At 38.6% G+C, this 27181-nt stretch overlaps 1 protein-coding gene across 2 annotated transcripts in view; it reads right to left on the minus strand.

The window, feature by feature from the left end:
* Window positions 1-536: 536 nt before the first annotated feature.
* ARID4B (AT-rich interaction domain 4B) overlaps window positions 537-27181 on the minus strand; it is an 87937-nt gene continuing 61292 nt past the window's right edge. Inside the window, exons 15-24 of one of the 2 annotated variants that reach the window (XM_072141251.1) lie at window positions 26762-26984; window positions 26144-26289; window positions 24772-24861; window positions 24225-24309; window positions 21354-21546; window positions 15999-17099; window positions 12378-12479; window positions 9567-9779; window positions 5078-5224; window positions 537-4253 (exon numbers count right to left, since the gene is read on the minus strand). In XM_072141251.1, the coding sequence (XP_071997352.1) occupies window positions 4120-4253; window positions 5078-5224; window positions 9567-9779; window positions 12378-12479; window positions 15999-17099; window positions 21354-21546; window positions 24225-24309; window positions 24772-24861; window positions 26144-26289; window positions 26762-26984 (2434 nt within the window). In that variant the 3' untranslated portion in view covers window positions 537-4119. Of the gene's footprint in view, window positions 4254-5077; window positions 5225-9566; window positions 9780-12377; window positions 12480-15998; window positions 17100-21353; window positions 21547-24224; window positions 24310-24741; window positions 24862-26143; window positions 26290-26761; window positions 26985-27181 lie in introns of both variants that reach the window. The other variant, XM_072141250.1, reaches the window with a different exon arrangement.

The following is a 27181-nucleotide window of genomic DNA, read 5'->3' on the forward strand; positions in this document are numbered from 1 at the left end:
CCTGCCCGATACATGAAGAGGCGGAATATATTGCACTGCGAAAATGTAGACATCATGATAACCCAGGGACACTTACTCATAGATCCAGGCACCGTGACCGTTATTCATGACCTCTTCCCTTTTTAAATTAACTTTTAAAATGATGCTAAGGGCTCTAGGGAGCGTTACCAGACCCTTTCCGTGCTGTAGCTTCACAGACTTACACTAAGCTACAACAATGCAGAAGATCACCTCTACTGACATCCACCCCCCCCCCCTCCCCTCCCCTCCCGACAACCATATTATATCCCACCACAAAAATGTGTTTGGAATGAACCAGTTTGTGACTGCACAACTGTACATAAAATCCCTAGATCTTCACTGAGTTTTCATCCACATGCTCCATCCACATATTTAATACTATGACAAATCCTACCATGATTTAAACCCTTTTACTTGCTATTATACTGTAATAAAAAAAACTGTATATTTTTTCTGTTCATATTAACGTTGATATAATTGTTGATTCAAAAAAAATTTCAAAAATCTTAAAAAGATTCACAAACTATGGCATTTTATTTAATTTTTTTCTTACATTTCTTTACAGTATAGTACATTATTCACCACCTATTAGACTCAATAAATACAATATGCCTTGTTGTAAGCTTAATGTCAATTTTCTAAGGCTCCAAAAACACTTATGGTCCAATTAAATAGGTTTATGAAAACAAAAAGAAATGTACCTACTAAGTAACAAAATACATCATGGAAAAAATGACTAATATAAAAAAAAAAATAAAACCGTACACAAACACAATTAGTTAACACATGAAAAGAAACATTCCAGCTCAATTTGCAAAGATTTGCTATAATCAATTAAAACTATATAACAGTCTTTGTTATGTTGAAGCACTGCAGTCAGTTTAAAAGGGTTTCACAGGAATTTCTAAAATAAGATGAGAAAGGGAAATATTGAAATAACAGTGCTTAAAGGGGTTGGCCACTTTTCATTATTAAATGTTTTCTATTTAACATGATTCTGTCTCTTTGTCTCCTGCGAGAGCTTTCCATGTACTCTGCATGCTACCCTCTGCATAAACAGACAGCTCCTCTCTTCTGAGGCTCTGCTGGACGTCACTCTCTATTCACTTCTGCCACAGTCCATCCATCCCCTGCAGCCTGTGCATCTTTATTGTCTAGACCAGTGGTGGCGAACCTATGGACACCCCTGCCATCACGCCAGGGCAGGGTTCGCCAGACAGGACTCAAGACCTCTTGCAGTCCCAGGCAGCCCAGTACTCACTGGTCTAGAACATGGAGGGGAGGAGGGGTGAGGCATAATGTGAAGTGAAGGAAGAACAAAGTGTTCTTCCAACTCACCCTATTCACCAGAGCTCAGGAATGTCAATAAAGAAGGATGGACGCTCTGCACACTGTACAAAAGTAAGTTGCAGGACCACTTTATGACTTGAGGAACATTCAGGGGTTGTGTACAAGGCAGTTAAGGCACATGGGAAACTTAAGTAAAGGAATGGCCAAACCCTTTAACTTCAATATGTTCTTTTAGTTTAGTGCCTTTGATCTGGTCCATATTAAATCAGTAGTGACATCACATGCTGCTGCAGCCAATCACTGAACATGAACGTCAGTTGAGAAATGAAGCCAGTGATCAGATTTAAACGTGATGTTTTCACTTCCTGGTCCAGTGGGGACCCAAAGGACATGGTTGAGGGACACTTCACAGGGTGATTAACATGATTATTTTATGCCTGTTCTTGATTTACCAAATGTAAAAACATTCAGAAAAAAACCCTTGAATATCCTTATTCCAAGAAATATACTACACTTATGTCTGCAAAAGAAACAAACTACATCCAGGAAAGAAACATTGAATTGAAGTTGTTCAGTATTTACCGAAGTTTTTTCCACCACAAATAGTCCCACCACTTACAGAACATGTATCAGGGAAAAAAGTCCATTTGATACTGCTCTGAAAATCTTTGATAGAAAATCATTTGATCATCAATATATCACTGATGCATGTCATAATGCATCACATTGATTCTAGTAAAAAAAAGGCGGCTTTTATAGAGAATATGAACTTCTGCACAATGTTATGAATGAAGAAACTGAAAGAATGTAGGACACAGATAACTGGACTGAATTACTACTATTAGAAACAAACGGCCTGTGCTTTATTTAATGGATGCCAAGTCAAGCAAATGACATCTGCAAAGAGGAAAACTGCTTTGCTTTCAATGACCATAACACATTGCACTTCAATCCAACAGTTTCTGTTGAAGAAGAATATTGTTAAAAAAAAAACAATTAAAACAATTAAAGCACAAAACATTTAGGGTCATTTACCAAGTGCAGTGCTTATGTACACAAGTGCACTATGGTATCGCTTCCAACAATGCACATAATAAAAACTGACTAGTACGATATGGCAGCCCATGACTTCTGTGAAAGAAAACCTTGCTAATGTCCCAGAAACCAACTTACTCCTTCCGGCGTTACATCAGGAAGCTTTGGTCTCCTCATGTATCTAGCGAGTGGCGTACAATCCCAGGCAGGGCCTTGCACCATTACCTACGAACGTTCAGTCGTGATCGCTTGCAGGCTATAGCGTGTGTGCAGGACAGGAACACTCAATCTGCCGCTGGCTGCACCCCACTTCAAGTATCTCCAAGCCCACATGGAGGTTGTTTGAATGGGGAAATAATCACAATTACTTGTGGTTCGCTAGTAAGTGAGATTATTACAGGGCTTGTACGCCAGAAAACTGCTCCTGTAATGATGTTTTATTTAACAGTGGGCAGCCACCCCATGGGACTTCAAATCAAGGCCTAAAGTGGATTCTACAGCAAGCACCTTTATTTGTAAGAAATGGTTTTCTATACATGGGTGAAAACCAGTGTTTTACCTTCAAACAGGGTTCAGGGAGCTTGAGAATCCTTTTCATTACTTCTGACAGCTCTAGGTACATGAACGCACTAGATCTGGCTCCCCAATAGTTAGCTATTTGATTGGTACCCTAGCTCACATTTGTTATCGTCTTCTAGCTCTTTAGAAGAGCAATGTCTAAGCATTAACGGACCTTCAGTTTAAAGCGAACCTGTCATCAGGAATGTCACTCTCAACTGTTAACATTGTTTGATTGCCTATGCGATTCTGATTTTTAAAATTCCTTTGTTGACATTCTGAATCATTTCAGTACATTATAAAACTTTATCTCAAATCAGCTCTCAGCCAGCAGTGTGTGTTGAGCCCCTGGGGGAGGAAGGCATGCCCACTGTCTGCTGCAGCATGTTCGCAGCTAACGTAGTCGGATGGCAGTGCCTACCTCTGTAAAAAAAACAGTGGCATGGCACTGACAGGCGGCTGCGTAGGACATAAGCAGCAATGGAGAAGGCATGTCCCCTCAGCCAGATATATTGTTTTTTTTAAAGGCTGGGAACCCTTTTAAAATCGGCATAGCATAGGCTATTGTCACCAGCTATAAATGACATTACTGGTGATATTACAGGTTAGTTTTAATATGTAAAAAAATAATTCTCTGTAAGCCAAATTAAATGGCGGCCAAAAGCACAAATGGATGTGTATGGCATTCATAATATAACTGCTCCCCTTAATAAACGCAGTTCTCATTTAGCCCCAGAAATTATCACACATGTCAAAGAAATATACTTTTTAATAGGAAAGCACAATAATGATAACTGTTATAACATATAACAGTCTGTAGTGCAAGTTACTATTTTACATGCCAATAAACAACATGGCATCATGTAAGCTTAATTACAACAAATGATACAATCGGCACAGCACTTTGTAAAGGACCCTTTATATATTTACTGCATAACCCTCATATGACATACAACAATAGCCTCCTCCTCCCACAGTGGAAGGCATCAGGAGCAAAAGAGAACTCCCAGACTAGTTGGAAACAATTATTGCTTGAAGAAAATCAGTTTACTTCTACGTCATAAAAAGTGCACTTGAGTGCAAGGACAACACATCAAAAATGCAATAGAAAATAGTGCCTGTCTGTACTTGTGTTGCTGTGCAGTATAAAAATAAGTCCATGGCCTCAACAAATTGAACAATAGTTAGTGCAAAGTGCCGGGAAAAGTCCCTCTGTCACCTGCACTCAACAGGCATTGCATTCTGTGGTGATGCTGATGTTGATATTGGTGGATCTGCTAAGGTCAACATTACAGCTGCAGTGATGGAACTTGAGGAAGGTGATGATGACATGGTGGACAGAACCGCGCCTGAAAAGAATAAAACATTATTAATAAAGGAGAAAAGTGTAAAATGCATCCAATATTCATTAATGAACATATCACAGTGCAAAGTTCTCTAACACTTACTAAGGTCATAAGTTCTTGTTATGTTAAAATTTTAAAATTGCAAAAATAAAACCATTTTACAATAAGTAACATGAAGTTGAAAACTCCCAAAAGGGGTTTTATCATAATAGGTATTCATCCCCGTTTTAGCCAAGTCTGCCATATCTGCCCTATACAACTTCTGGGATCAGACGTGAATTAGGTTGTACTAGCCAATAGGGCAGTAATGTTATTTTCATACAGAACAGAGGGATGTTGTCTTCTTGATCCAGATTGATCAGGGCCACAGCAGGAATGATATAATGAAATGTGTGTTATATTCTATACTTGGAGAAAGGTCCCCTCTAAAGACACAAATTATACATACATGTTTCAAATTAATGGGTTCGCTCTTACCTACAAAATAACTTTGCTAATAATCAGAAAACATGAAGAAAAAGTGTTGTAGCAAAATTGACCTCTAGAGGTGCAGTCAGACTTTTTGTCCAATGATTTAGCCTTTCATAAACAACGTTACCACTAACTACTACGGCCCCCATTACAGTACTTTTTTTGGTATATACATAGCGCTTGTATTATAAATATTTCTGGGGAAGCAATTTTAGAAGTTTTATAAAAATATTTGTAATAAAAAATTCACCTAACAAAAGTTGTGCTGTAATTTACCTGTTTAATCTCGCTTCTAAATTATGTTTTTATCATATATTTAATAAATAAGATTAGCATTTATAAAAAAAAACACTTACGTTCCCGTTCTTTCTTCTTTAAATGTTTTCTTTTTCTATCGATGGAAGCTACTTCAGATTTTAAAGCCATATAGTGTTTCCGAAGTTCTTGAAGTTTTTCCTGAAGAAATGCTATGCGTTCATCGCTTGTCATTTTTTCCAGTTCAGCTAAAATTAATAATACATAATGTTATAAGAAGCATATTCAATATACCAATATAAAATGACTGGTGTGTCACACTGAGGGCTACATAAGCCCAATGGTTGCATTTTACCCCTTACAAATCCTCTCTATTGCCAATATACTCCAATACAGTAATAGTGTACAGACTCCCTAGGGTTCAAGTAGCATTAAAAATTGAATAAAAAATATAAAAGTTGGATCCAACCCCTTTCACTACTAAAAATTAAAGTTATTTGGGCGAGAATATTTCAATACAGCTAATTTTTGAAAGGTCTTACATTTTTTAACATATCAAAAATTTGGAAGAGACAACAATAATTACCAGAGTCATCTTTGAATTTCTTCATGTCTATAAAAATCCTTGTTCAGGGCCACAACCAGAGTGCTATCTCTCCTTAATAATCCCTCCAAGGATGTCACTAAAGATCCTTTAGTGCTGGCTTAGAGATCCCTGGCTTTTCCAACCTGAAGATTTTTATACCCCTTTTTGCACCTTGGAGAAGACTGCCTCTCCAGATTGGTGTCATGGAATCTCCTATTATGATCAAAGTATGTTGTATCTACCTGTGTCCATTACCATTAATATGCAGCAGAAGAACCAAGATACTATACTTTCCAGTAATTACCATTCCAATGGACATCCCGATTCTCCTTTATTAGCACATTGTAAGCCAATCACACTTGGTAATAGAACTATTATATCAGCCATTGTAATGTAATTTACTGTAAACACAGTATCAAGAAAACTTAATTAGTAATGCTTAAGCAACACCCTGTAACCCAATTAGAATATCTATCTATCACACAACTATTTCTAAACTCTTCCTAGACACCATCCTCCCAACCAACTTTGGTTTTTAAATGCTTCAGACCTTAATATATAAAAAATATATAAAAAAACATCTTGCACAGTTCTGTACACAATAGTATGAAAATGTCATGCAGAAATATGGCAAAATGACAAAAACAAATTTTGTTCAAATGTTTTACAAGTTATTAAAACATTATATAAATTTAGTATCTATTTGAAATCCATAAAATAAAGCCCTTAACAAAATGGAAAATGGTGCAACTACTGTTGTACTACATTTAGAATTGTTTTTTTTTCTAGTATCACCGTACATAGCACTGTTACAGCTGATTATTATAGCCTAGGACTAAAGTAAAATAAATGACCAATATCCCAAAGTCCGTTTGTAACTAGGGGTCGTATGTAAGTCGAGTGTTCTTAAGTAGGGGACCGCCTGTATAATAATACTAACCAATAAAAGTATCTCCGTGTGGGTTATAGCGGATAGCCACCAACAAATTGCTATGAAATTATATTATGAACAGTCAAAATACCAAATATAAAATAGATAAAAATGCAACCAAATCAATAACCAACACCTAAGGTATAAAAGCCAAATAGTATAATTACCAGAGTCCACATTGAATTTCTTCATGTCTCTCTCTCCTTAATAATCCCTTCAGAGATCCTTCAGTACTGGCTTCTTCTCAGTGTGCTCTCTGACTCTCCTACCTGGGGTTTTTTATACTCATTTTTGGAAAAGACACCCCCCCTTCCATGGAAGAGACAGCCTCTCCCCTGAAAGACACTGCCCCTCCTGTCACCTATTATGTTCAAATAATTGTTTCTATCTATCTTTCACTGCCAGGTGTTTCTGGATTTTTGTACCTCAATTTGCCAGAGAGATATCCACCATTTTTTTAAATTAATTATACTAATCCCAAGAAAACCATATACTTTCTGAAAGAAGACACTTGACCCCTTGTCAAAATTGCATTCAGGAGTTTATAGACATGGGCACCTGTATACAATTTAAAAAAAAATGCATAAAAATGTGCCCCAAACTGAAAATAATATGCCTGAAACCTGCTTGATAAAAAATACCTCATATATATATATGTTCTTAACCTGAAACAACCGAATTTTACACATTTTAAAATGGTCACAAAGTAAATGCACCCCCAAAAATTCTATACTTTTTAGAAAGCAGATAAAACCTGGTGATTGCATTTGTCTCGATCAACAATTTACAATATTCATGCAAATTTGTGACAAAAACAAATTACCATATAAAAAAAAAACCAAACAAATACCCACATAAAACCCACACTAAAGCGGAGGTTTGCCACAAAAAGGAATTTAAAAATAAAGTAAAAGTGATATTTTTTCAGAGAGCAACAAAATACCATGTATAAAATATAACTTTTTGATTAATACACACAACCACCTTCATGTAATTTTGTTGAAAACTTTGAAAAGACACACACATTGCAAGACAATTCAAAATTTCCACTAAATTATGCAAATACAGAACACTTGTAAAAATAAAATTTTCTTTCCGAAAACAGTAAGGTGTGAGGAGTTTATATATACCCCAAATATGTAAATTTACAAAAAAATTGTCAAATTGAACGTTAAATCCGCATGGTGTCTAACATGTCATTAACTGTTATATTCCACACTCCCCTTTCACTTCTAAATACCCTGTAAAATCAATGTTTTAGGAAGACCGTACTACCATCTCAGCTTCCGCGGTCCTCCACCTATCATGCTGTTCAGATGACCACCATTTTTTATCGGTTCTAATAAGGGTGCTTGTTTATATTAGATGGTATTTGAAAGACCGGGTCCTCATAATGATTTAGGACATAATAATATATTTTTAGATATTTGTTTCTGTTTTGATGACCAGACCCATTTATTCAAATCGGGGTGAATCTCCTTGAATGGTTATACATCTAAAATAGTACCGAACTATTGGGAGTATGTTCTGATTAATAAAAAAAACTAGGAACACCCTATTTTCTCCATATTTTGGCAAGTCTCTATAACTTTTCTCAAAAGGAGAAGCTATTTTTATTATTGATTTTAATGTACTCACTATTTGAATTCCTGTGTATGTAAATCTCTTATCTACCTTTTTATATTTAAAGAGCTCTCATTTTTCAATTCTGATTTCCCATCTATGAGCATGATTTGACTTTTACTCTCATTTAAAATTTATTTAGAGAACGGTCAAATTCCTTAATTGAGTTCCTTCTTTTGTATATTTATTGCTTTTATTTATGTCTTTTGTATTCAATAAAGATTCATTGCATTTAATATAATGGTAGTGTTCAATTACATTTTTGACTTTGGTTCCATATAGAAACATATATAATTTTTATCCCCTTACACAACTGTAACCCATATAAATGACTACATATCCCTATATATACTTTTACTATATATCAAAGTAAAGATACAACGAAGGTCACTTTTAGATAGGGGTAACATGTTTCTTCCTGTTAGCAGCGCAATTACCAAACCTCTTTCATATGACATCAGAACAGTGATTCTAGGTCCCACTAATTCAAAGGTATGGCTCTTTGTATCCCTGAGGTATTAGAGATGTCCTTGGCTATTAAGGTTCCACTCGTTGAGGACATATTAGATATGTACTTATAAAAGGGTTAATATAAGCCAAAACAATCAATACTTTTCTGTAATTACCATTGCAAGGGACATCCTGTTTATCCCTTATTTGCACATTGAAAGCCAATCACATCGAGAGACGTGCTGTCTAGTTGGTAACAGAACGGATACACAAAACTTGATTTCAGACTTTGTGATGCAAATTGCATCTGTACAACTGTATTAGCAATGCTTGAGCATCACCCTGTAACCAGATTAAAATATCTAAGGCCTATGCTAATATCAACTGACCACATCTTACTGACTACAGAAACCAAATATAGATCTTTGGTTATATGGTTCACCCTTTCATTTTTCAGACATAGAATGATATTTCACAATAATATCATTTTACTATATTCTATACCTTACACAACCTACTTCTCCTCTTCCCCAATGCCTTCCACTCCTCCAATCTGTAGACCACATGTTCCACAGAAAATGGCCCACATTTATCATAACTAGTGTAGTCTGTACTATGTGCAGTTTGCCTGTGGAGTGTGCAGGGTGCCCCAGATCCATCAAAACTGGTGCACAGTCTTCATTAATTTGGTGCATTTTGTTCATGCTGCAAAATTGTGGCGCACTAAAAGACCCCTTTGGGTGAACATTTTTTCTGTATTGTGCCGCAATACAAAACTGGCACAAACACTTTATAAAAACATGTACAAGCAGTTTGCAGATTCTTTTCAGTACAGTCAGACAGAAAACTGGCACAGACGCTTTCATAAATGTCGGCCAATGAGATGATGACTGGATTTGACATTTGGGCCTTTTACTATGGAAAATTGCTGAAACAAAACGTACACCTATCTGTAGTTTACTAAAGTGCAGTAAAATCAATTGTGACAAAGAATACATACATAGCTGGAAACTCCACTTGTACACTTTAGGTAAACGATCGTTATATTCCTTTTGGAAAGATTCCCTCTCTTTGTTTTTCACATATTTTCCTGGCACAGGTAATCCAGATGATATTTTGGTATGTTTTGGTGTTATTCCAGAAAATGACTTTGAAGTCTGAAGTTTTGAAAGACTTTCACCACCGGAAAGGTCTTCACTATCACTGGTATTAGCTAAAGGAAAGGGAAATAAACATGATTTTAGAGAATGCCAGTGTTCATACACAGATTTACTGCATAAGTCAATGGTGTATAAAAAATGTTAATCTTCACAAGTAGTACAAGCAGTCAGTCAATGTAAGGGTGCATTCACATGTGCTGGAGAGGAGCAGGAGGTGACCCCTCCCCCCTCCTTAGGAAACAGCAGCGCAAAGCATGCTCTATCTTTTCCCGGTGTACGCCGCGGTACAGTACCGGTGCTGGGCGGCCATTGCCGTCTATGGGTACGTACATGCGGCCGCTTGTAGGCCCCCCAGGCGGCCGCCTGAATGAACCCTAAGTGAGCATTATTGACAGATACAAATGTACACAACCATGTGACAAGTGTAAATAATAAGTAATAGGGTGAATATCTAAAAATTAAATTAGTGGCAATTGTACAAAACAATAACATGAATAACAACGGACGGCAATAAACTAGTATCATTTATGGAGAAAAGTGCTATGGGCGTAATTCTCAATATTATGGGAACCAACTCATACATGCAGATAGCCGAGTTTTTGACCATGTGCATAGTATTCACAAACTTATAGACACAGGCAGTTCTATTATTCCTTAATCACCATATAGCTCTCACTAAGAACAGCTGAGGATACGACCCGCTCCAGCGAGATTGCAGGAGCTTTAAACTTGCACTATACATTTACAATTGCATACGTCCAAATGCTATAGTTGTGCACTGATTATTTCTTGTGAGGTAACTACAGGCGGTCCCCTACTTAAGAACACACGACTTACAGAAAACCCCTAGTTACAAACGAACCTCTGGATGCTAGTAATTTGCTGTACTTTCTGTCTAGGCTACAATAAACAGCTATAACAGTTATCAAAGATGTCTGTAATGAAGCTTTATTGTTACTCCTGGTTCTTACGACAATCCAACATTTTTTAAAATCCAATTGTCACAGAGACCAAAATTTTGGCTGGGGCTACAATTATAAAATATATGGTTCCGACTTACATACAAATTCAACTTAAAAACAAACCTACAGACCCTATCTTGTACGTAGCGACTGCTTGTAATAAGATATTTTCCCAGCTGGTCAAATGGAAATGTTTAACCAATCCCATAAAATCCCCAACTTTGCTAGTCTGTATATACTACGGCTAACCATCTCTACAAACCCATCCTGTCACTCATTATCAGTATATCCCCTTTTGTTTAAACCTTTTAAGGATTTTGGACAATTTTCACAATTTTGATATAGGTATACTAATACAACATAAATGACATGTATAATAAACTATATATTAACCCAATACACATACATACGTCTAAAAGTAGATTCCTTACAGGAAACCTACTATGAGGAATCTATCATCAGAAGTATGTGTGATGGTAGATTCCTCCTGCCTGCCTCTGCCCTATTCTGTAATGTAATAATCCTGGAGGACCTAACCTAACTTGTTAAAAAAATTATTTTTGTAATTTGTAAATTAACTGCAGAGGCTACTGCTATTACTAAAATACATTTTTTTAACATGTTAGGTCCCAGAATTATTAAATTCCAGATTAGGGAAGAGGCAGGCAGGATGAATCTACCATCAGACCTACTGTTAGTAGATTCCTCATGGTAGGTTTCCTTTAAATAAACATAACTGCATTACTCTCTGGGCCCATCTTCCTAACACTCTTATCATCCTCATAAATTCACTTCTCCCTCTGCTCCTATTTTTCTCTGGCAGCATCTCTGATGGCCACCTACTGCCAACCAACACATTCTCGAATACTGACAATGATATCAGTCAAAGGCAAGCTGCAACCTGCCCGCTACGTTCATGCCTGACCTAATCTTCTAATACATCACATAAATTTCCTCCTTTGCCAATTCATAATTCTTCTGTTACACAAACATAAATCTGCTTCTATACTATTCTTATAATTCGGTTTTCAATAAAATAAAATGTGTAAATAAAACAAATGAATACCAAAATTTGTGAATGTGTGTGTGTGTAATCAATAGATATGTGCGGTTGCACCTCAAAATTTATGGGTGCTAGGTAGGATTAGGGTTCCCACCCCAAATACTTCAAAAATAAAAGAATAATCGCAGCACTCCTTTGAATATATAATCCCAAGTGAATAGTTTATTTGCAAGTAAGCGATCATATTCAAATTAGTGATGTTTCGGCCAAACATAGGCCTTTGTCAAACACAGATCGTAGTAGGGAACAAGTTTGGCTGGCACCGAATGGGTTCAAGTATTGACACAGCGTGTCAGCACGCTATTCCCGGACACGCTGTGTCAATACCTGAGGGCATGCGGCAGCCAAACTTGTTCCCTACTACGATCTGTGTTTGACAAAGGCCTATGTTTGGCCGAAACATCACTAATTTGAATATGATCCCTTACTTGCAAATAAACTATTCACTTGGCATTATATATTCAAAGGAGTGCTGCGATTATTCTTTTATTTTTGTGTTTGTGTGTGTTATGTAGTGTTTGGTAAAATCTGTCAGGAAGCTTGAAGATGTGCAGGTTAACCAAATTATTTGAACATCATAACACAATATCCAACTGTACATATACATGTAGTAACAAACAACTCACTCATTTTCCTTTTTTGAGTTGCTGACTTATGGTTTCTTTTCAGCTTCTTTATTGTGCAATTTTGTTTATGGTCACTACTGTCTTCTGCTAGTCTCTTTTGGCCTATTCATAATAATAATAAACAGAAATACAAATAATTGTTTAACAGTTTACGAGCACAACTACAAAAATGTGACTTTTTAAATGTTAATTCAGTGAAAGTATGTGAGCAAAATGTGTTTTAAAATCAATGTATACTCTAGTGTAGAGGGACATAAAAACTTTTAAAAATACAAAGGAAAAAGACTCTTGTACCATGTAACTACTCAAGTCTCTTCCATCAGGTAGGGTGTAAGACACATATTTATGCATAAAAGGAGAAAGCAATACTATGAGAAAAGTGACAGAAGTATCAATGTGAGGAGATGGGTAAACAACAATAGGAGTAAATATTGCCGCAATTCTTAGAAATATTGTGAAACAATTGGTAATTGGACTGATTTGGAAAGCTCTGTGTAGCGCTGCGTAATCTGTGTACGCCATATAAATAAATGAATTATTATTTAATTATTATTATTAACAACATGATTAATTATTTGGTTATCTATCTATTAATATTTTAGAAGCAGATACATTAAAGCAGGGGTCGGGAAACTATGGCTCGTGAGCCAGATGTGGCTCTTTTGATGACTGCATTTGGCTCGCGTCTAAGACGCACACAGCACTGGTCACTGGATGTTATCGCTGCCTGCGTCCTTTGTGGGACCCAGGCGCCATTGCCACCGGGGGGCATGCGATGGGGCTACCTATCTACTGGAGGGCATGTGTTGTGGCTACCTGTCTACTGGGGGGCATGTGCTGTGACTACCCATTTACTGGGGGCATGTGCTGTGGCTACCTATCTACTGGGGACCGTGTGTTTTGGCTACCTATCTACAGGGGGCATTTGCAGTGGCTACCTATCTACTGGGGGCATGTGCAGTGGCTACCTATCTACTGGGGTGCATGTGCTGTGACTACCCATCTACTGAGGGGGGGGGCATGTGCTGTGACTACCCATCTACTGAGGGGGGGGGGCATGTGCTGTGACTACCCATTTACTGGGGGGGGGCATGTGCTGTGACTAAAATCTATTGGGGGCATGTGCTGTGACTACCCATTAACTGGGGGTCATGTGCTGTGACTACCTATCAATTGGGGGCATGTGCTGTGACTACCCATCTACTGAGGGGGGGCATGTGCTGTGACTGCCCATCTACTGATGGGGCGGGGCATGTTCTGTGACTACCCATTTACTGGAGGGGCATGTGCTGTGACTACCTATCTATTGGGGGCATGTGCTGTGACTACCCATCTACTGAGGGGGGGGGGGGCATGTGCTGTGACTACCCATCTACTGATGGGGCGGGGCATGTGCTATGACTACCCATTTACTGGGGGGCATGTGCTGTGACTACCTATCTATTGGGGGCATGTGCTATGACTACCCATTTCCTGGGGGCATGTGCTGTGGCTACCTATCTACTGGGGACCGTGTGTTTTGGCTACCTATCTACAGGGGGCATTTGCAGTGGCTACCTATCTACTGGGGGCATGTGCTGTGACTACCCATCTACTGAGGGGGGGGGGCATGTGCTGTGACTACCCATTTACTGGGGGGGGGGGCATGTGCTGTGACTAAAATCTATTGGGGGCATGTGCTGTGACTACCCATTAACTGGGGGTCATGTGCTGTGACTACCTATCAATTGGGGGCATGTGCTGTGACTACCCATCTACTGAGGGGGGCCATGTGCTGTGACTGCCCATCTACTGATGGGGCGGGGCATGTTCTGTGACTACCCATTTACTGGAGGGGCATGTGCTGTGACTACCTATCTATTGGGGGCATGTGCTGTGACTACCCATCTACTGAGGGGGGGGCATGTGCTGTGACTACCCATCTACTGATGGGGCGGGGCATGTGCTATGACTACCCATTTACTGGGGGGCATGTGCTGTGACTACCTATCTATTGGGGGCATGTGCTATGACTACCCATTTCCTGGGGGCATGTGCTGTGGCTACCTATCTACTGGGGACCGTGTGTTTTGGCTACCTATCTACAGGGGGCATTTGCAGTGGCTACCTATCTACTGGGGGCATGTGCAGTGGCTACCTATCTACTGGGGTGCATGTGCTGTGACTACCCATCTACTGAGGGGGGGGGGCATGTGCTGTGACTACCCATCTACTGAGGGGGGGGGGGCATGTGCTGTGACTACCCATTTACTGGGGGGGGGGGGCATGTGCTGTGACTAAAATCTATTGGGGGCATGTGCTGTGACTACCCATTAACCGGGGGTCATGTGCTGTGACTACCTATCAATTGGGGGCATGTGCTGTGACTACCCATCTACTGAGGGGGGGCATGTGCTGTGACTGCCCATCTACTGATGGGGCGGGGCATGTTCTGTGACTACCCATTTACTGGAGGGGCATGTGCTGTGACTACCTATCTATTGAGGGCATGTGCTGTGACTACCCATCTACTGAGGGGGGGGGGCATGTGCTGTGACTACCCATCTACTGATGGGCGGGGCATGTTCTATGACTACCCATTTACTGGGGGGCATGTGCTGTGACTACCTATCTATTGGGGGCATGTTCTGTGACTACCCATTAACTGAGGGGGCATGTGCTGTGACTACCTATCTATTGGGGGCATGTGCCGTGACTACCCATCTGCTGAGGGAGGAAGTGCATATGGGTGTTCATGGCTCTCTCAGACAAAAAAGTTCCTGACCCGTGCAATAAAGGAATTACCTAGAAAGCCACATAAAAGTGTAGTAGAAATTAGCACCCAGTTAACAATAGAAATATCCTGAAGACTACTTCCAAGACAACACTAAAAAGAGAAAATTCTATATAGAGGGGAACACCCTGATTTTGATTCGTTTCTGATTTGTGACTGGAAACCCAAAGCAGTGGGTGGCTGGTAGGATAGGCATTATCATTTTTGATGTTTTATGTTCAATCCTGAAGGGCAGGGCATTAAAAAGGAAGAACTTGGGGCAATATTACATTATTTTTCATTCACAATTTTAAAAAAACATAAACGTTATGCAGTAGCCAACTTTTAGAACAAGATGGCAGCAGCATGAGAAAAAGGGAAGTCTTGTCCACTCACCTTTATCTGGAGGCTACATGGTAGACCCTTTTTACCCATCATGTCTCTCTGGAGACAACTCCTTTTTACCCTTTTTTTTAATTACATAAATAATTAGAAAGAACAAGAAACTAACCATGTACAGTACTGAAAGTTAAAGGGAACGTGTCTCCAATTTTTGTTTTGATGCATTAAATCATACAACAAATTATAGAACTTTTTTCTCATTCCTCTCATTTACCGATTGTAGATTTTTTTGTCCATGATTATGGGGGCTGCCATCTTGCCTGAGGTCTAGTAGCAGCATTTAGTGAACAGCAGATACCCATTCATTGTACCATGAATTCTCAAATATTCTTAAAAAATATGTTTAACATAAAACTTAGCTTATAGGTCATTTTTGGTGACTCATTCACAACAATTATGTTGATTAAGCTACTACTTTATATCACAGTAAGTGACTTATTGTACAAACTGATCCAATTACTACTTACCCTTTTCTTTGCTTTCATTGTCCAAGTGGTTACTACTACTGGAACTGTTACTGGCATCAAATCCTGTAGGTGAAAGATTTCCCTCAGACTGGAGATCTTGTAATTCACAAGAAACACTGTCCACTTCAATTGTGCTATTTGTGTCACTCTTCATGCTTTCAACCTCCTCCTGATTTGTTTCCACGTTTTCCAGGCTTTCTATTGTTGATTGTGTTCTTCGGTACTCACTTGAAGATGAGGTGGACTCCGGCGTTGTAGGAGGTGTATTGAGTACTGAATTACTGCCACTACTGGGGAAGTCAACTTTTTTATCATCAAACTCCATCTGTTTTTCATCAGCTGGCTTCAACTCAATAGCATCAGTTATAGGTTTTAGAAATTCTACTGACAAATCCCTATCTTCATCTTTGATTGGCTGGGCAGATGAATTAAGTGAAGCGTCCTCTCGATTTACATGAGGTGGCGATGCTGCTCCTTCTGTATCAGAGTCAGAAAAAAGTTCTTTCAAAGTCTTTTTAGGCCACTGTCCTTGAATACTTGACCAAACATCTTTGCGTTCTTTCGCCCTTAGTCTCTCCTCAGAATAATTTAATAACTTGGTTCTTTTGTCCTGCATATCGGATATGCTTGTGTAGAAGCTTGACGCTCTTGAAGGTTTTTTCTTCTCATCTTGGCTGCTACTTTTTTTTACAAGAGAACCTTTTGGTTTTGGAGTTTCTTCATCAGAGGAAGAAGTCATGGTGTCAATTTCAAAATGATCCATTGTCTCTTTGGATTTGTTACTGTCATCCTTTAAGTCTGGTTTTCCGCAATCGACAAATTTTTTCTTGCCACATTTTGACTGTGATTTGTTTACCTTATCTACAAAGTCTTTTACAAACTTCTTTTGTCTTGGAGGCTCCAGTTCAGAGTCAGTGTCGTCTGAAGACTCCTTCTCCTGTTTCACCATGGAGTGTTTTAAATCTAATTTTTTGTTGTTTACTCTGAAATAATTTTCTTCCATCCCCGTAACACACTTTCCTTCTGTTTGTGTAGTCATGTCACTCTTAGTAATGCTTGCTTTTTGATCTGTTTCACTATCATCTGCAGAATTTTCAGTAGCTGTAATAAGTAATGCATTTGTTTATATAGAAAAAATATACTGTAGTACCGCTGCTATAGTAAGATCAATCTGTAGTATAAAGACAGTAAAAAAATTAAACATTAATAAATACTCACCTTTTCAGGGGAAATGCTAGGGTATGAAGTCATGTGAAAATGAGCAGAGAAGAGTCAAATTTAGATGAGTCAAGTTTAGAGGTTTTATAATATATAGAAACATGCCTTTGTCTTATTAGAGTTAAGAATGTCATATTTTAGATTTTATCAGGCTTGTATTTCCATGAGCTACAAAATCAGAAAGCCAAGCAATGAAAAAAAAAAGGCTGGAACTGGTTCTATACCTGCAGCTCACATTTACAACTATTTCTGCCTGCATCTCTGGTTCTGTAGCTCACAGAGCCACAAGCCTGGTGTGGGGTAATCTAAAATATGAGATTCTTATTTTTAATATGAGACAAAAGCATGTTTCTATGTACTATAGTGAAGATACGGGCATCTGAAGTGGCAATCCCTCTGCAGCATCTAAATCGGACTCATCTCTGCGCATTTTCACATGACTTTAGAGAAAAAAATTTTATTGGTAAAAGGATGAGATTTCATATAAAAGGGAATTCTAGAAAATATATATTATACAGTATCTGATGGGGTTATAAGTTTAATAACCCCATTAAAAAAGTAGATGTGGAGTACTGCAGTTCGAACAAAGCTATAAGGCACACAAAAAATCCTTTGATTTTCTCAGAAATCAAAGGTGCGCCTTATAGTTTAGCGCGCCTTATATATGAACCGTACTTAGACAACAGCTGCCTTGAACTCTGCACAGGTCTGCCACCTGCTGGTCATTCATCCTTACAATCAGGTGTGCTTTATAATCCGATGCGCCTCATGTATGAACCTACACGTTTTAGCAGGCATTTATTGATGGTGCGCCTTATAGTCCGAAAAATACGGTAATATATAGTAGACTTCACTTAAAGTAAACCTGTCACCTAATGTAAACCCACATTTGGTGAAAGGTTAATTTTAAGTAAAATCTAATAGTGCTCGTAACACAATTTACTTAAAGGGCACCTGTCATCAGGTTTCTGTCACTAATTTTGTCACCACTACCTGTAGGAGCAGCCCACAAGGAATTCATCCCCACCTGTGAGAGACACAGACATCAGCTACACAAGTACCTGACATGCTCTCTCCTCCTATACACATGTGAGAGACACAGATATCAGCTACACAAGTACCTGACATGTTCTGTTCTCCTATACACCTGTGAGAGACACAGACATCAGCTACACAAGTAACTGACATGCTCTCTCCTCCTATACACATTTGAGAGATACAGACATCAGCTACACAAGTACCTGGCGTGTTCTCCTATACACATGAGAGACACAGACATCAGCTACACAAGTACCTGACATGCTCTCCTCCTATACACATGTGAGAAACACAGACATCAGCTACACAAGTACCTGACATGCTCTCCTCTCCTATACACCTGTGAGAGACACAGACATCAGATACACAAGTACCTGACATGTTCTGCTATACACAAGTGTGAGACACAGACATCAGATACACAAGTATCTGACATGTTCTGCTATACACATGTGTGAGACACAGACATCAGCTACACAAGTACCTGACATGTTCTCCTATACAAATGTGTCAGACACAGACATCAGCTATACAAGTACCTGACATGCTGTGTTCTCCTATACACATGTGAGAAACACAGACATCAACTACACACGTACCTGACATGCTCTCCTCTCCTATACACCTGTGAGAGACACAAGTATCTGACATGTTCTGCTATACACATGAGTGAGACACAGACATCAGATACACAAGTACCTTACATGTTCTGCTATACACATGTGTGAGGCACAGACATCAGATACACAAGTACCTGACATGTTCTGCTATACACATGTGAGAGACACAGACATCAGCTACACAAGTACCTGACATGTTCTGCTATACACATGTGAGAGACACAGACATCAGCTACACAAGTACCTGGCATGCTCTGTTCTCCTATAAAAACACACATAGACACAGGCATCAGATACACAAGTAACTGACATGTTCTTCTATACACAAGTGTGAGACACAGACATCAGATACACAAGTATCTGACATGTTCTGCTATACACATGTGTGAGACACAGAGATCAGCTACATAAGTACCTGACATGCTGTGTTCTCCTATATACATGTGAGAGACACAGACATGAGCTACACAAGTACCTGACATGCTCTCTTCTCCTATACATATGTGAGAAACACAGACATCAGCTACACAAGTACCTGACATGCTCTCCTCTCCTATACACCTGTGAGAGACACAGACATTAGATACACAAGTACCTGACATGTTCTGCTATACATAAGTGTGAGACACAGACATCAGATACACAAGTATCTGACATGTTCTGCTATACACATGTGTGAGATACAGACATCAGATACACAAGGACCTGACATGTTCTGCTATACACATGTGTGAGACAGAGACATCAGATACACAAGTACCTGACGTGTTCTCCTATACACGTGTGACACAGACATCAGCTACACAAGTACCTGGCATGCTCTGTTCTCCTATATACATGTGAGAGACACAGACATCAGCTACACAAGTACCTGACATGCTCTCTCCTACTATACACATGTGAGACTGACATCAGCTACACAAGTACCTGACGTGTTCTCTTCTCCTAACACCTGTGAGAGACACATACATCAGCTACACAAGTACCTGACGTGCTCTCCTATACATATGTGTCAGACACAGACATCAGCTACACAAGTACTTGACACGTTGTGTTCTGCTATACACATGGCAAAATCAACATTATTAATGAATTCCCTATTTTATTTTGGTTGTTTTGATATATAATATGTATGTTGTCGGGCAAACGGGGGGAGTATGTTTGTGCTTTTTGTAGTGTAGCGGGGGATTTTTTTTATTATATGGGGAAATGTCATTGTATTTTTACAAATATTAAGAATATTTTTTGTCTATGTGTGTTTTTACTTTATATGTCCCCCATATTTACTTTATTATTATTATTTTTTTTTCCAAGAGCCTCAGTTACAGGGGAAATGATCATCTGTCACAGGGGATTCTGATCAGAGCTGTACTGAGTCTAATTAGACCCAGCAGCTCTGTTTAACCCTTTTAGACCCGATGGTCACGTGTCCCTATGCATCAAGCTCATTCAGTGTGATGCTGTAAGGAGCGGAGCGGAACCGCATCTCCCTACTCCTAGGTGTCTCCGGGTATCTCTGACTCCTGGAGATCGGGTCTTGCTCCTGAGGCTAGCGTGGGAGCAGTAGAAAACTGCAGCGACGTCTGACATCAGTGGGCGGTCCGAATAGAGTTAAGATTAACTGTATTTCTAAGTGCTAAGGTTCAGAAGATATAGCAGTTTTTTTAAAACTTGTGTTTATATTTTAACTCTAATATGAAAAAATCGGAAAAATCCTGCTACATCTTATTTTCAGGGCAGGCCTTTTTTTGTACAACATTATGTTCATCCCATATGTAATTATACAAGATTACACTGTGTCCAGGAATATTTATTTTAGGCTGGGTTCACAACATGTTTATGGTATCCGCTGAGCGTACGAATTGACATACACTGGCAGATAGAGGAACAGTTATTGCCTCCGTCTGCACAGTATATGACATATGCAATGTAAAAGATAGGATGAAAAGACGTGGCAAGCTAAGTCTTTCCATCCTCCAGATACGTCGCTTTGCAGAAGGGGGGACTCCTGTGATGTCACTGTCCATATAAGGACAGTTACATCACTGTGGAAACACTGTGTGACATGACAAGCACGTCCGGGGACATTGTGTGCGGTGCAGACTACAGGTCATCTGCGCATAGCACATTCCCAGCTGCGGGCCATTTCATGCACTGTAGACTGTGAAGAACAGCTGCTGTGGACACGGCTAGAGCTCCAGCCATGCAACAACGTGTTCAAACCTCCCCTTGCATTCAGAGTTGAGGGAGGGAACCAGGGAGACGTATCCCTCTGTATAGGCACACAGTGGGATATATTTGTGCCATACGCTGAGAAAAAAGTCTCGTCAGTTGTGATTAAAGTATACACACGACAGCTTATTCTTCTGTCTTTTTAGCTGTACAGTAGGTATTAATCTGTGAACTATTGCAGAGATCTGATCATCTTATTTCATTGTAAAGATTTTATTTTTCCCAAATAATATTTTAAAACACATACCTTGAAGACCGTTCAAAATGGAAGTAATTTCTAATGGCTTCAATGGACCCGGGCCAGTACTTTTACTTTCTGAAGAATCAAATGGTGACTCGTCCAAATCACATGGCTGGAATAAAGGTCTTGAAAACAGTCTGCATTGTTTTGGGCAGTTTTCATCCTTTCCTGATCTGCTGTGATCTGTTTCCATCTTGCTCTTTAAAAAAAGATTAGGAAAGAGAAAGCAGTATTTCTCTTTTAGGTGATTTCTTTATCAAACAACTAAAAAGTAGTACATGCAAAAATGTGGGAAAATTAAAGCATAAGTAAAAGGGGTATTATCAACATTCACTTTTAATTTAATAAATCTCCCACAAACACACATTTCCTCTAATGGATACCACTAAAAAATGTACCTGTGTGAAGATAATTTCCCATAAATTCTAGTCTTATGGTCCCTTAGAAATGGAGGTCAGCTGTCCTTGGATATGCCCACCTTTGCAGGAGTGATTGTGCAAAGACACAAAAAAAAATCCGGTGGTATGTACGCTGAATTAACAGTGCATGTCTGGCCTCCATGTCAGTGCGGGTGGTCGTATCCAAGGCCAGTTATCTGGTTTCTAAAAGACACCATGGCCACATTTATAGGAAATTATCTGCAAACAGGGAGACTTTTTAAAGAAAATATGTCAGATAAATTAAATTAAATGTGAATGCCCAGTTTTGGGAAATTTTGTTTGGAATTTGTACGGAGCAATTTTTACAATTTTGACTACATACTAAACTGACTTATACGAAACCCCTACAAATCATATATTTTCTAAAAGCAAAAATGCATTAAGAGGATAATAGACATAGGCACCTTCATGCAACTTTGAATCAAAGTGTAAAATTTAGCTAACAAGCAAACAGCACAAACGAATCACACCGTGGTACACCAGGAGAGCAGGAGGTGGTGAGTAAAGGTTTATTTTTTTTTAAAGCCCTCCCCGCTCCACCTGCTAGATTTTTCTAATAGTCCTTCAACCCCTTTAAAAAGATTAATACATGCTAAAACCTATAGACTTTTTGAAAGCAGACAACCTGGGGATTGCATTTGTCTTAAACAACAGTGGACAGCCTGTACTACAGTCATGCTGCTTTGTGACAAACACAAATTCTTTTTTTTAAAAAGGCATTAAAATTTACGGGATGTTTGGGGTTTACATATACTCCACATGTACACAATCACCAAAATAAGCAGCAAAGGGAACATTAAATCCTAAATCCATGGACTGTGCCAAACAATTTTTGCAGAAAATTGCACTGAGAATCACGTAGGTTAATTATTGTACACTCCCTTACACAACGGTAACCAAATTAAAAAAAATATTCATATCCATAAACCAAGCAATGACAAAGGTCACTTTAAGATGGGTGAAATATGTGTGCCATTGTAATAATAGTGCAATAACGGAACCTTACATGTTTCATAAAATGGAGAATGGTGTGAAATAAAAACGTGTGTGTGTGTTTTTTGTGTAACATACAATTTTTTGACAAGTTCTGGGATGGGGTGTTAATTTGTAGCCACAGCCTCTCTCTCAATTTACGTAAAAAAAAAAACTATCACGCAACACAGGACAATCAGAGAGCAAATTGTTCTTGTTAGGAGAGGGTTAATAAAATGAATATTAGATCCCTGCCACATAGAAACATAATTTTCAGTATAATATTCAGAGAACAACACCCCCTAAGATTCTAGGTGCCAGGGATCCAAAATTATGGCTGCTAGAATCCAGGACGTATCTCATGCCATAGAGGTGCCACGCTTTGAGGATGTGTGTGATACATCCATGGCAGGGAAAGGGTTAAAGAAGACATTTTACTTTCTTCAACAACCAAACTCTTTGCTTCATATTATTCCACTTATTCTGGAACCACTGAATTATTTGTTTAGCTCCCTCTGTTTATAAGCAATATGAATATTTCCAGTTTTTTACTGGTCAGATGGCTGGTCCTATAACTGAACAGATAGTCTGGTTTCACCATTCTGTCAGTTGAGATGTGAAAATATTATTTTGAGTCGTATCTATAGAAGGATGAAAAGTGTTTGAGTTGGTTGTATACAGGAAAGGTTCTCTTTAAGGTAGTCCTTAGCGTTTATGATTTGAAATCCTGAGATTTAAGCAATCCACCATTGGGTAAAAAAGTACTACACTTTCTGTGTAGATGAATACATAGAAAAATCATGAAAACTAAAAAAAATAGAATGAAAATGATTTGCATATGCCATCTTGTTACCTTATTCACTAAGACAAAGTATGTGTTAGGTCGGGGTCCTAACCCTCAGGCCTCATGCACACGATTATGGGTAGAGGCCTAGAACTGGCCACAGACACAGCTTTGTATTATGCACAGGCATGGTGCAGGGTGAAGCAACATGTATTCACCATACCTAAATATTTCCTTTAACTTGTTGTCATTCAAGTAAAGGGGACAATGCTGCATTTATAGGGAAAATCTCCTAGGTGTACCTGGTAAATAATGAAAAAGATGCAGCACTCTCCAGAGCAGCATAGCCAAACAATAGGTGAATGAGGTGAGAGTGGATCTAAGCTTGATAAACTACTGTAATGTAATTGTATACCAGCCAGATCAATTTACAGCAAAAACGTATTTATAGAATCACAGAAATTCAAAACACTTTGAGAATTCAATTAACAAGGAAACATGTGAGATCCACGTAGCCAAAACTGGCTGCAAAATTTAGAAACAACCATGTAATCTAGGATGCTGAGAACCACAGGAGAGGTGTGCGCTTAGTGTAAGCTTAGTTTTCATTCCAACATCAAGAAAGAACAATATTTCAAGCGAAAATTCTACCAGAGACAAAGAGGTTAAACAAAAAAATACCTTAATTTTTCTTCTATGCTTTATTTTTGGTACACTTTTATCTGCTGGTCTGATGGTCTTGTCAGCTTTTACAAATTCTTCATATCTAAAATGAAGTTAGTTAATTCAGTATTAAATTACAGTATTTATTAAAGTATTATTTAGCAAACAAAAACTTTGTGGTGATGAAAGCCACAGTCAGTCCATAACAGCAGATGTGCCCACAGAGCATGCTTAAAGGACAGCTACAACCAGGATGAAAGACTGTATGCATATGAGCCTGAGGGGCTCCAGGCTCTATTAACACCTATGGAGCCTGGATCCCCTCAAGCTCATTTCATACAGTACTTTATGCTGGTGGTAGATGCCCTTTAAAGCCCTGCAGACAATTTGCATATTATCAGAATCAATCTTTTAAGACTAGAGCACTCCCTTTCATATTTGTGATCATCACATTATTATGGTAGTCTTCAGTACACCAGGTCTGTATTATACATTGAGGCATTAAATACTCTCATTTCTCTCTCCACATTCATACCGCATGTGTCCTTTGATGCCAGCTGCATACATTTCAAGTTCTGCCTCCTCTTCATTATCTTCCGCCTTGATCTCAGCATTACTCTCCATAACTTCATCCTCCTTGTTCACTAAATGAGTTCTAGGTTTGAAGAGATTTTATTAAAATATATTTTTCACATATTTTCAGAAGAAAGGTACAAATGTATTTTAACACACTGTGGGTGCCTATAACTTCAATTTGATAAAGTTGTATCAAGTTATATTTCTATTTCAGCAGATAAGAAGACTGCTAAACATAGCTGTTCTACACCACAGCTATAAAACTCAAAAGGTACATACAAGTTTAGGAAACAGCGCAACACAGTGAGCTATGTTGTTACAGTAACTTCCGAAATCCTATTGACCATTAAGTTACAAAAACAGTGTAGAACAGCAGCATTCTGCGGTTTCTGTGGCACTGCTGAAACCTGTAACTGGTGCAACAACTCAACTGAGCCGCCAGACCTGCAGCACTAATTACTCGTTTAACATATCCGAATATAATAATAATGATTTAATTAAGAACATTACACAACAGATTCCTATGCCAATATGGGCCAGGTGCTACTAATCAAATCCCCATCATTAATTGATTATCATTAAGTGTAACCATCTCTTTAAAAGCATAAGTTTTGGCAGTTTGCTGGTATGAAGCATTCAGGTGCGTGTTAACACTATGCCAAGAAGGCAAGAGATCAACATTGATCTTATGAGAAGCACTTGCTGCTGACCACATAAGCATGCGGCCATTTAAAGTTCATCACTCTACATTGAAAAATATTTTCTATAATGGGAAAACATAACAGACAGTTAATCAGTTAATAATTTTCCCAAGAGTGGACATGCTAAATGTTCACATGTTAAATTTTATGATAGTTCAGTTCTTTCTTAAAAGAACAGCACAGCCTGAGTGTGGAAAGTTGCATCTGGACAATCCATACGAATGTGTTTATTTAAGGTGTTGCAAAGTCCAGATCTTATCCCTTACATATGATATATGCAGGTTCCACACCTTTCCCAAGAATAGGAGTCTACTGACCACCTTTCTGTGACAAGCCTGAACAGAAGAGTGTGTTCTGTATGCATGGTCATTTTCCATTCAAGTCAATGTCAGCAGCGAAAAAGTTAAGTCTATTTACATGGCTTAAGAGTAGCTGCGTGCAAATAGTCTGCATCCCCAGTTTCCCGTTCCACCCCTGCACCAATCATGGTTTTATGTGTTTTGTGAGAGCTGTGCAAGTATCCACAAACCTCAATAAACTGAAGTACCATTACCAAGAGTTGTTAGAAATTTCCATGTGAGGGAATGATGAAGTGATACAGAAAATGCAACTAAAACTGAAAAACATTGGGGCTACAGTTTTATGAAAGAGGAGTCTTACTCTTCTTTGTTCTCTGCAGTACACTCCATATCTTGCTCCTGATGGACCTCATCCTCATCTGGTACTCTAATTTGATCATCTGCAATGCTTTCATCTTTTTCTTTTAAGTCTCTCTCACTTTGACATGGATCATTTGTATCTTTGACCTAGTGTAAAAAATATAAAATTAGATAACACCCTTGGATGTCACGTAATGCATTAAACAGTGACAAGAAAGCAATAAAGCATATAACTGCGCCATTATAGTCTAAAATGAAAAAAAAAAACAGCAGACACAACATATGGAAGAAGTAACCAGAAGACAAACAAAAAACCAACAACTGCTTTTCTTAGGGTTTATTACTTGCACTGTAGTTATTACTTTCTTCATGTGTAGTGGAGGGCAGCTGGAATAGATTTAGAATTTTCACAAAATAAAAGATTACTTTAAAACGTCCAATAATTAACCAAGAAGGGAAAACTTTAGTGGAGCTTACTGAGATCTCCACATGGTAGATGCTACAGATATAACTATATATACTCAGTGAAACATGGGCTACACTACGCCTGGATGTAACCCATTAATAGCAACATTATGTATTTTTTCCATGGAAATTATTTATTTATTACATGACTTACAATATCCTTTTCTTCCAATGTCAAATCATCATCAGCATTATTACAAATGTCATTCTGTTCCCTGTCCTCTTTTTTTGGATTTCCCACACTTTCAGTTTCTTGTTTCGGGGGAATCTTGCTCTCCAGGATGGTGTCTTTATTCGATTTTGAAACTTTTGTTGGCAGTTCCATCTGGAAACAAATGTTGGTGGAAGTGCAGTACTCTTCAAAACCATAGAGATATCTGTAAAACAAACCAGGATGCATGTAGAGGAGATTTAGAGGGGTTGTTCAGTTTGGAAAAACTAACTATATTCATAGTTAAAAGGGGGAGGTTCCTAGTGCAGGATCCTAATCTATTGAGAAGAGCAGAGAGTGGCCATAAAGAGGGCAAAAAAAAACACTAACACATCCTAGTTTTTAGTGACTTGATTATAATAA

Source organism: Engystomops pustulosus, chromosome 3, assembly GCF_040894005.1.
Source record: "Engystomops pustulosus chromosome 3, aEngPut4.maternal, whole genome shotgun sequence".
NCBI lineage: Eukaryota > Metazoa > Chordata > Amphibia > Anura > Leptodactylidae > Engystomops > Engystomops pustulosus.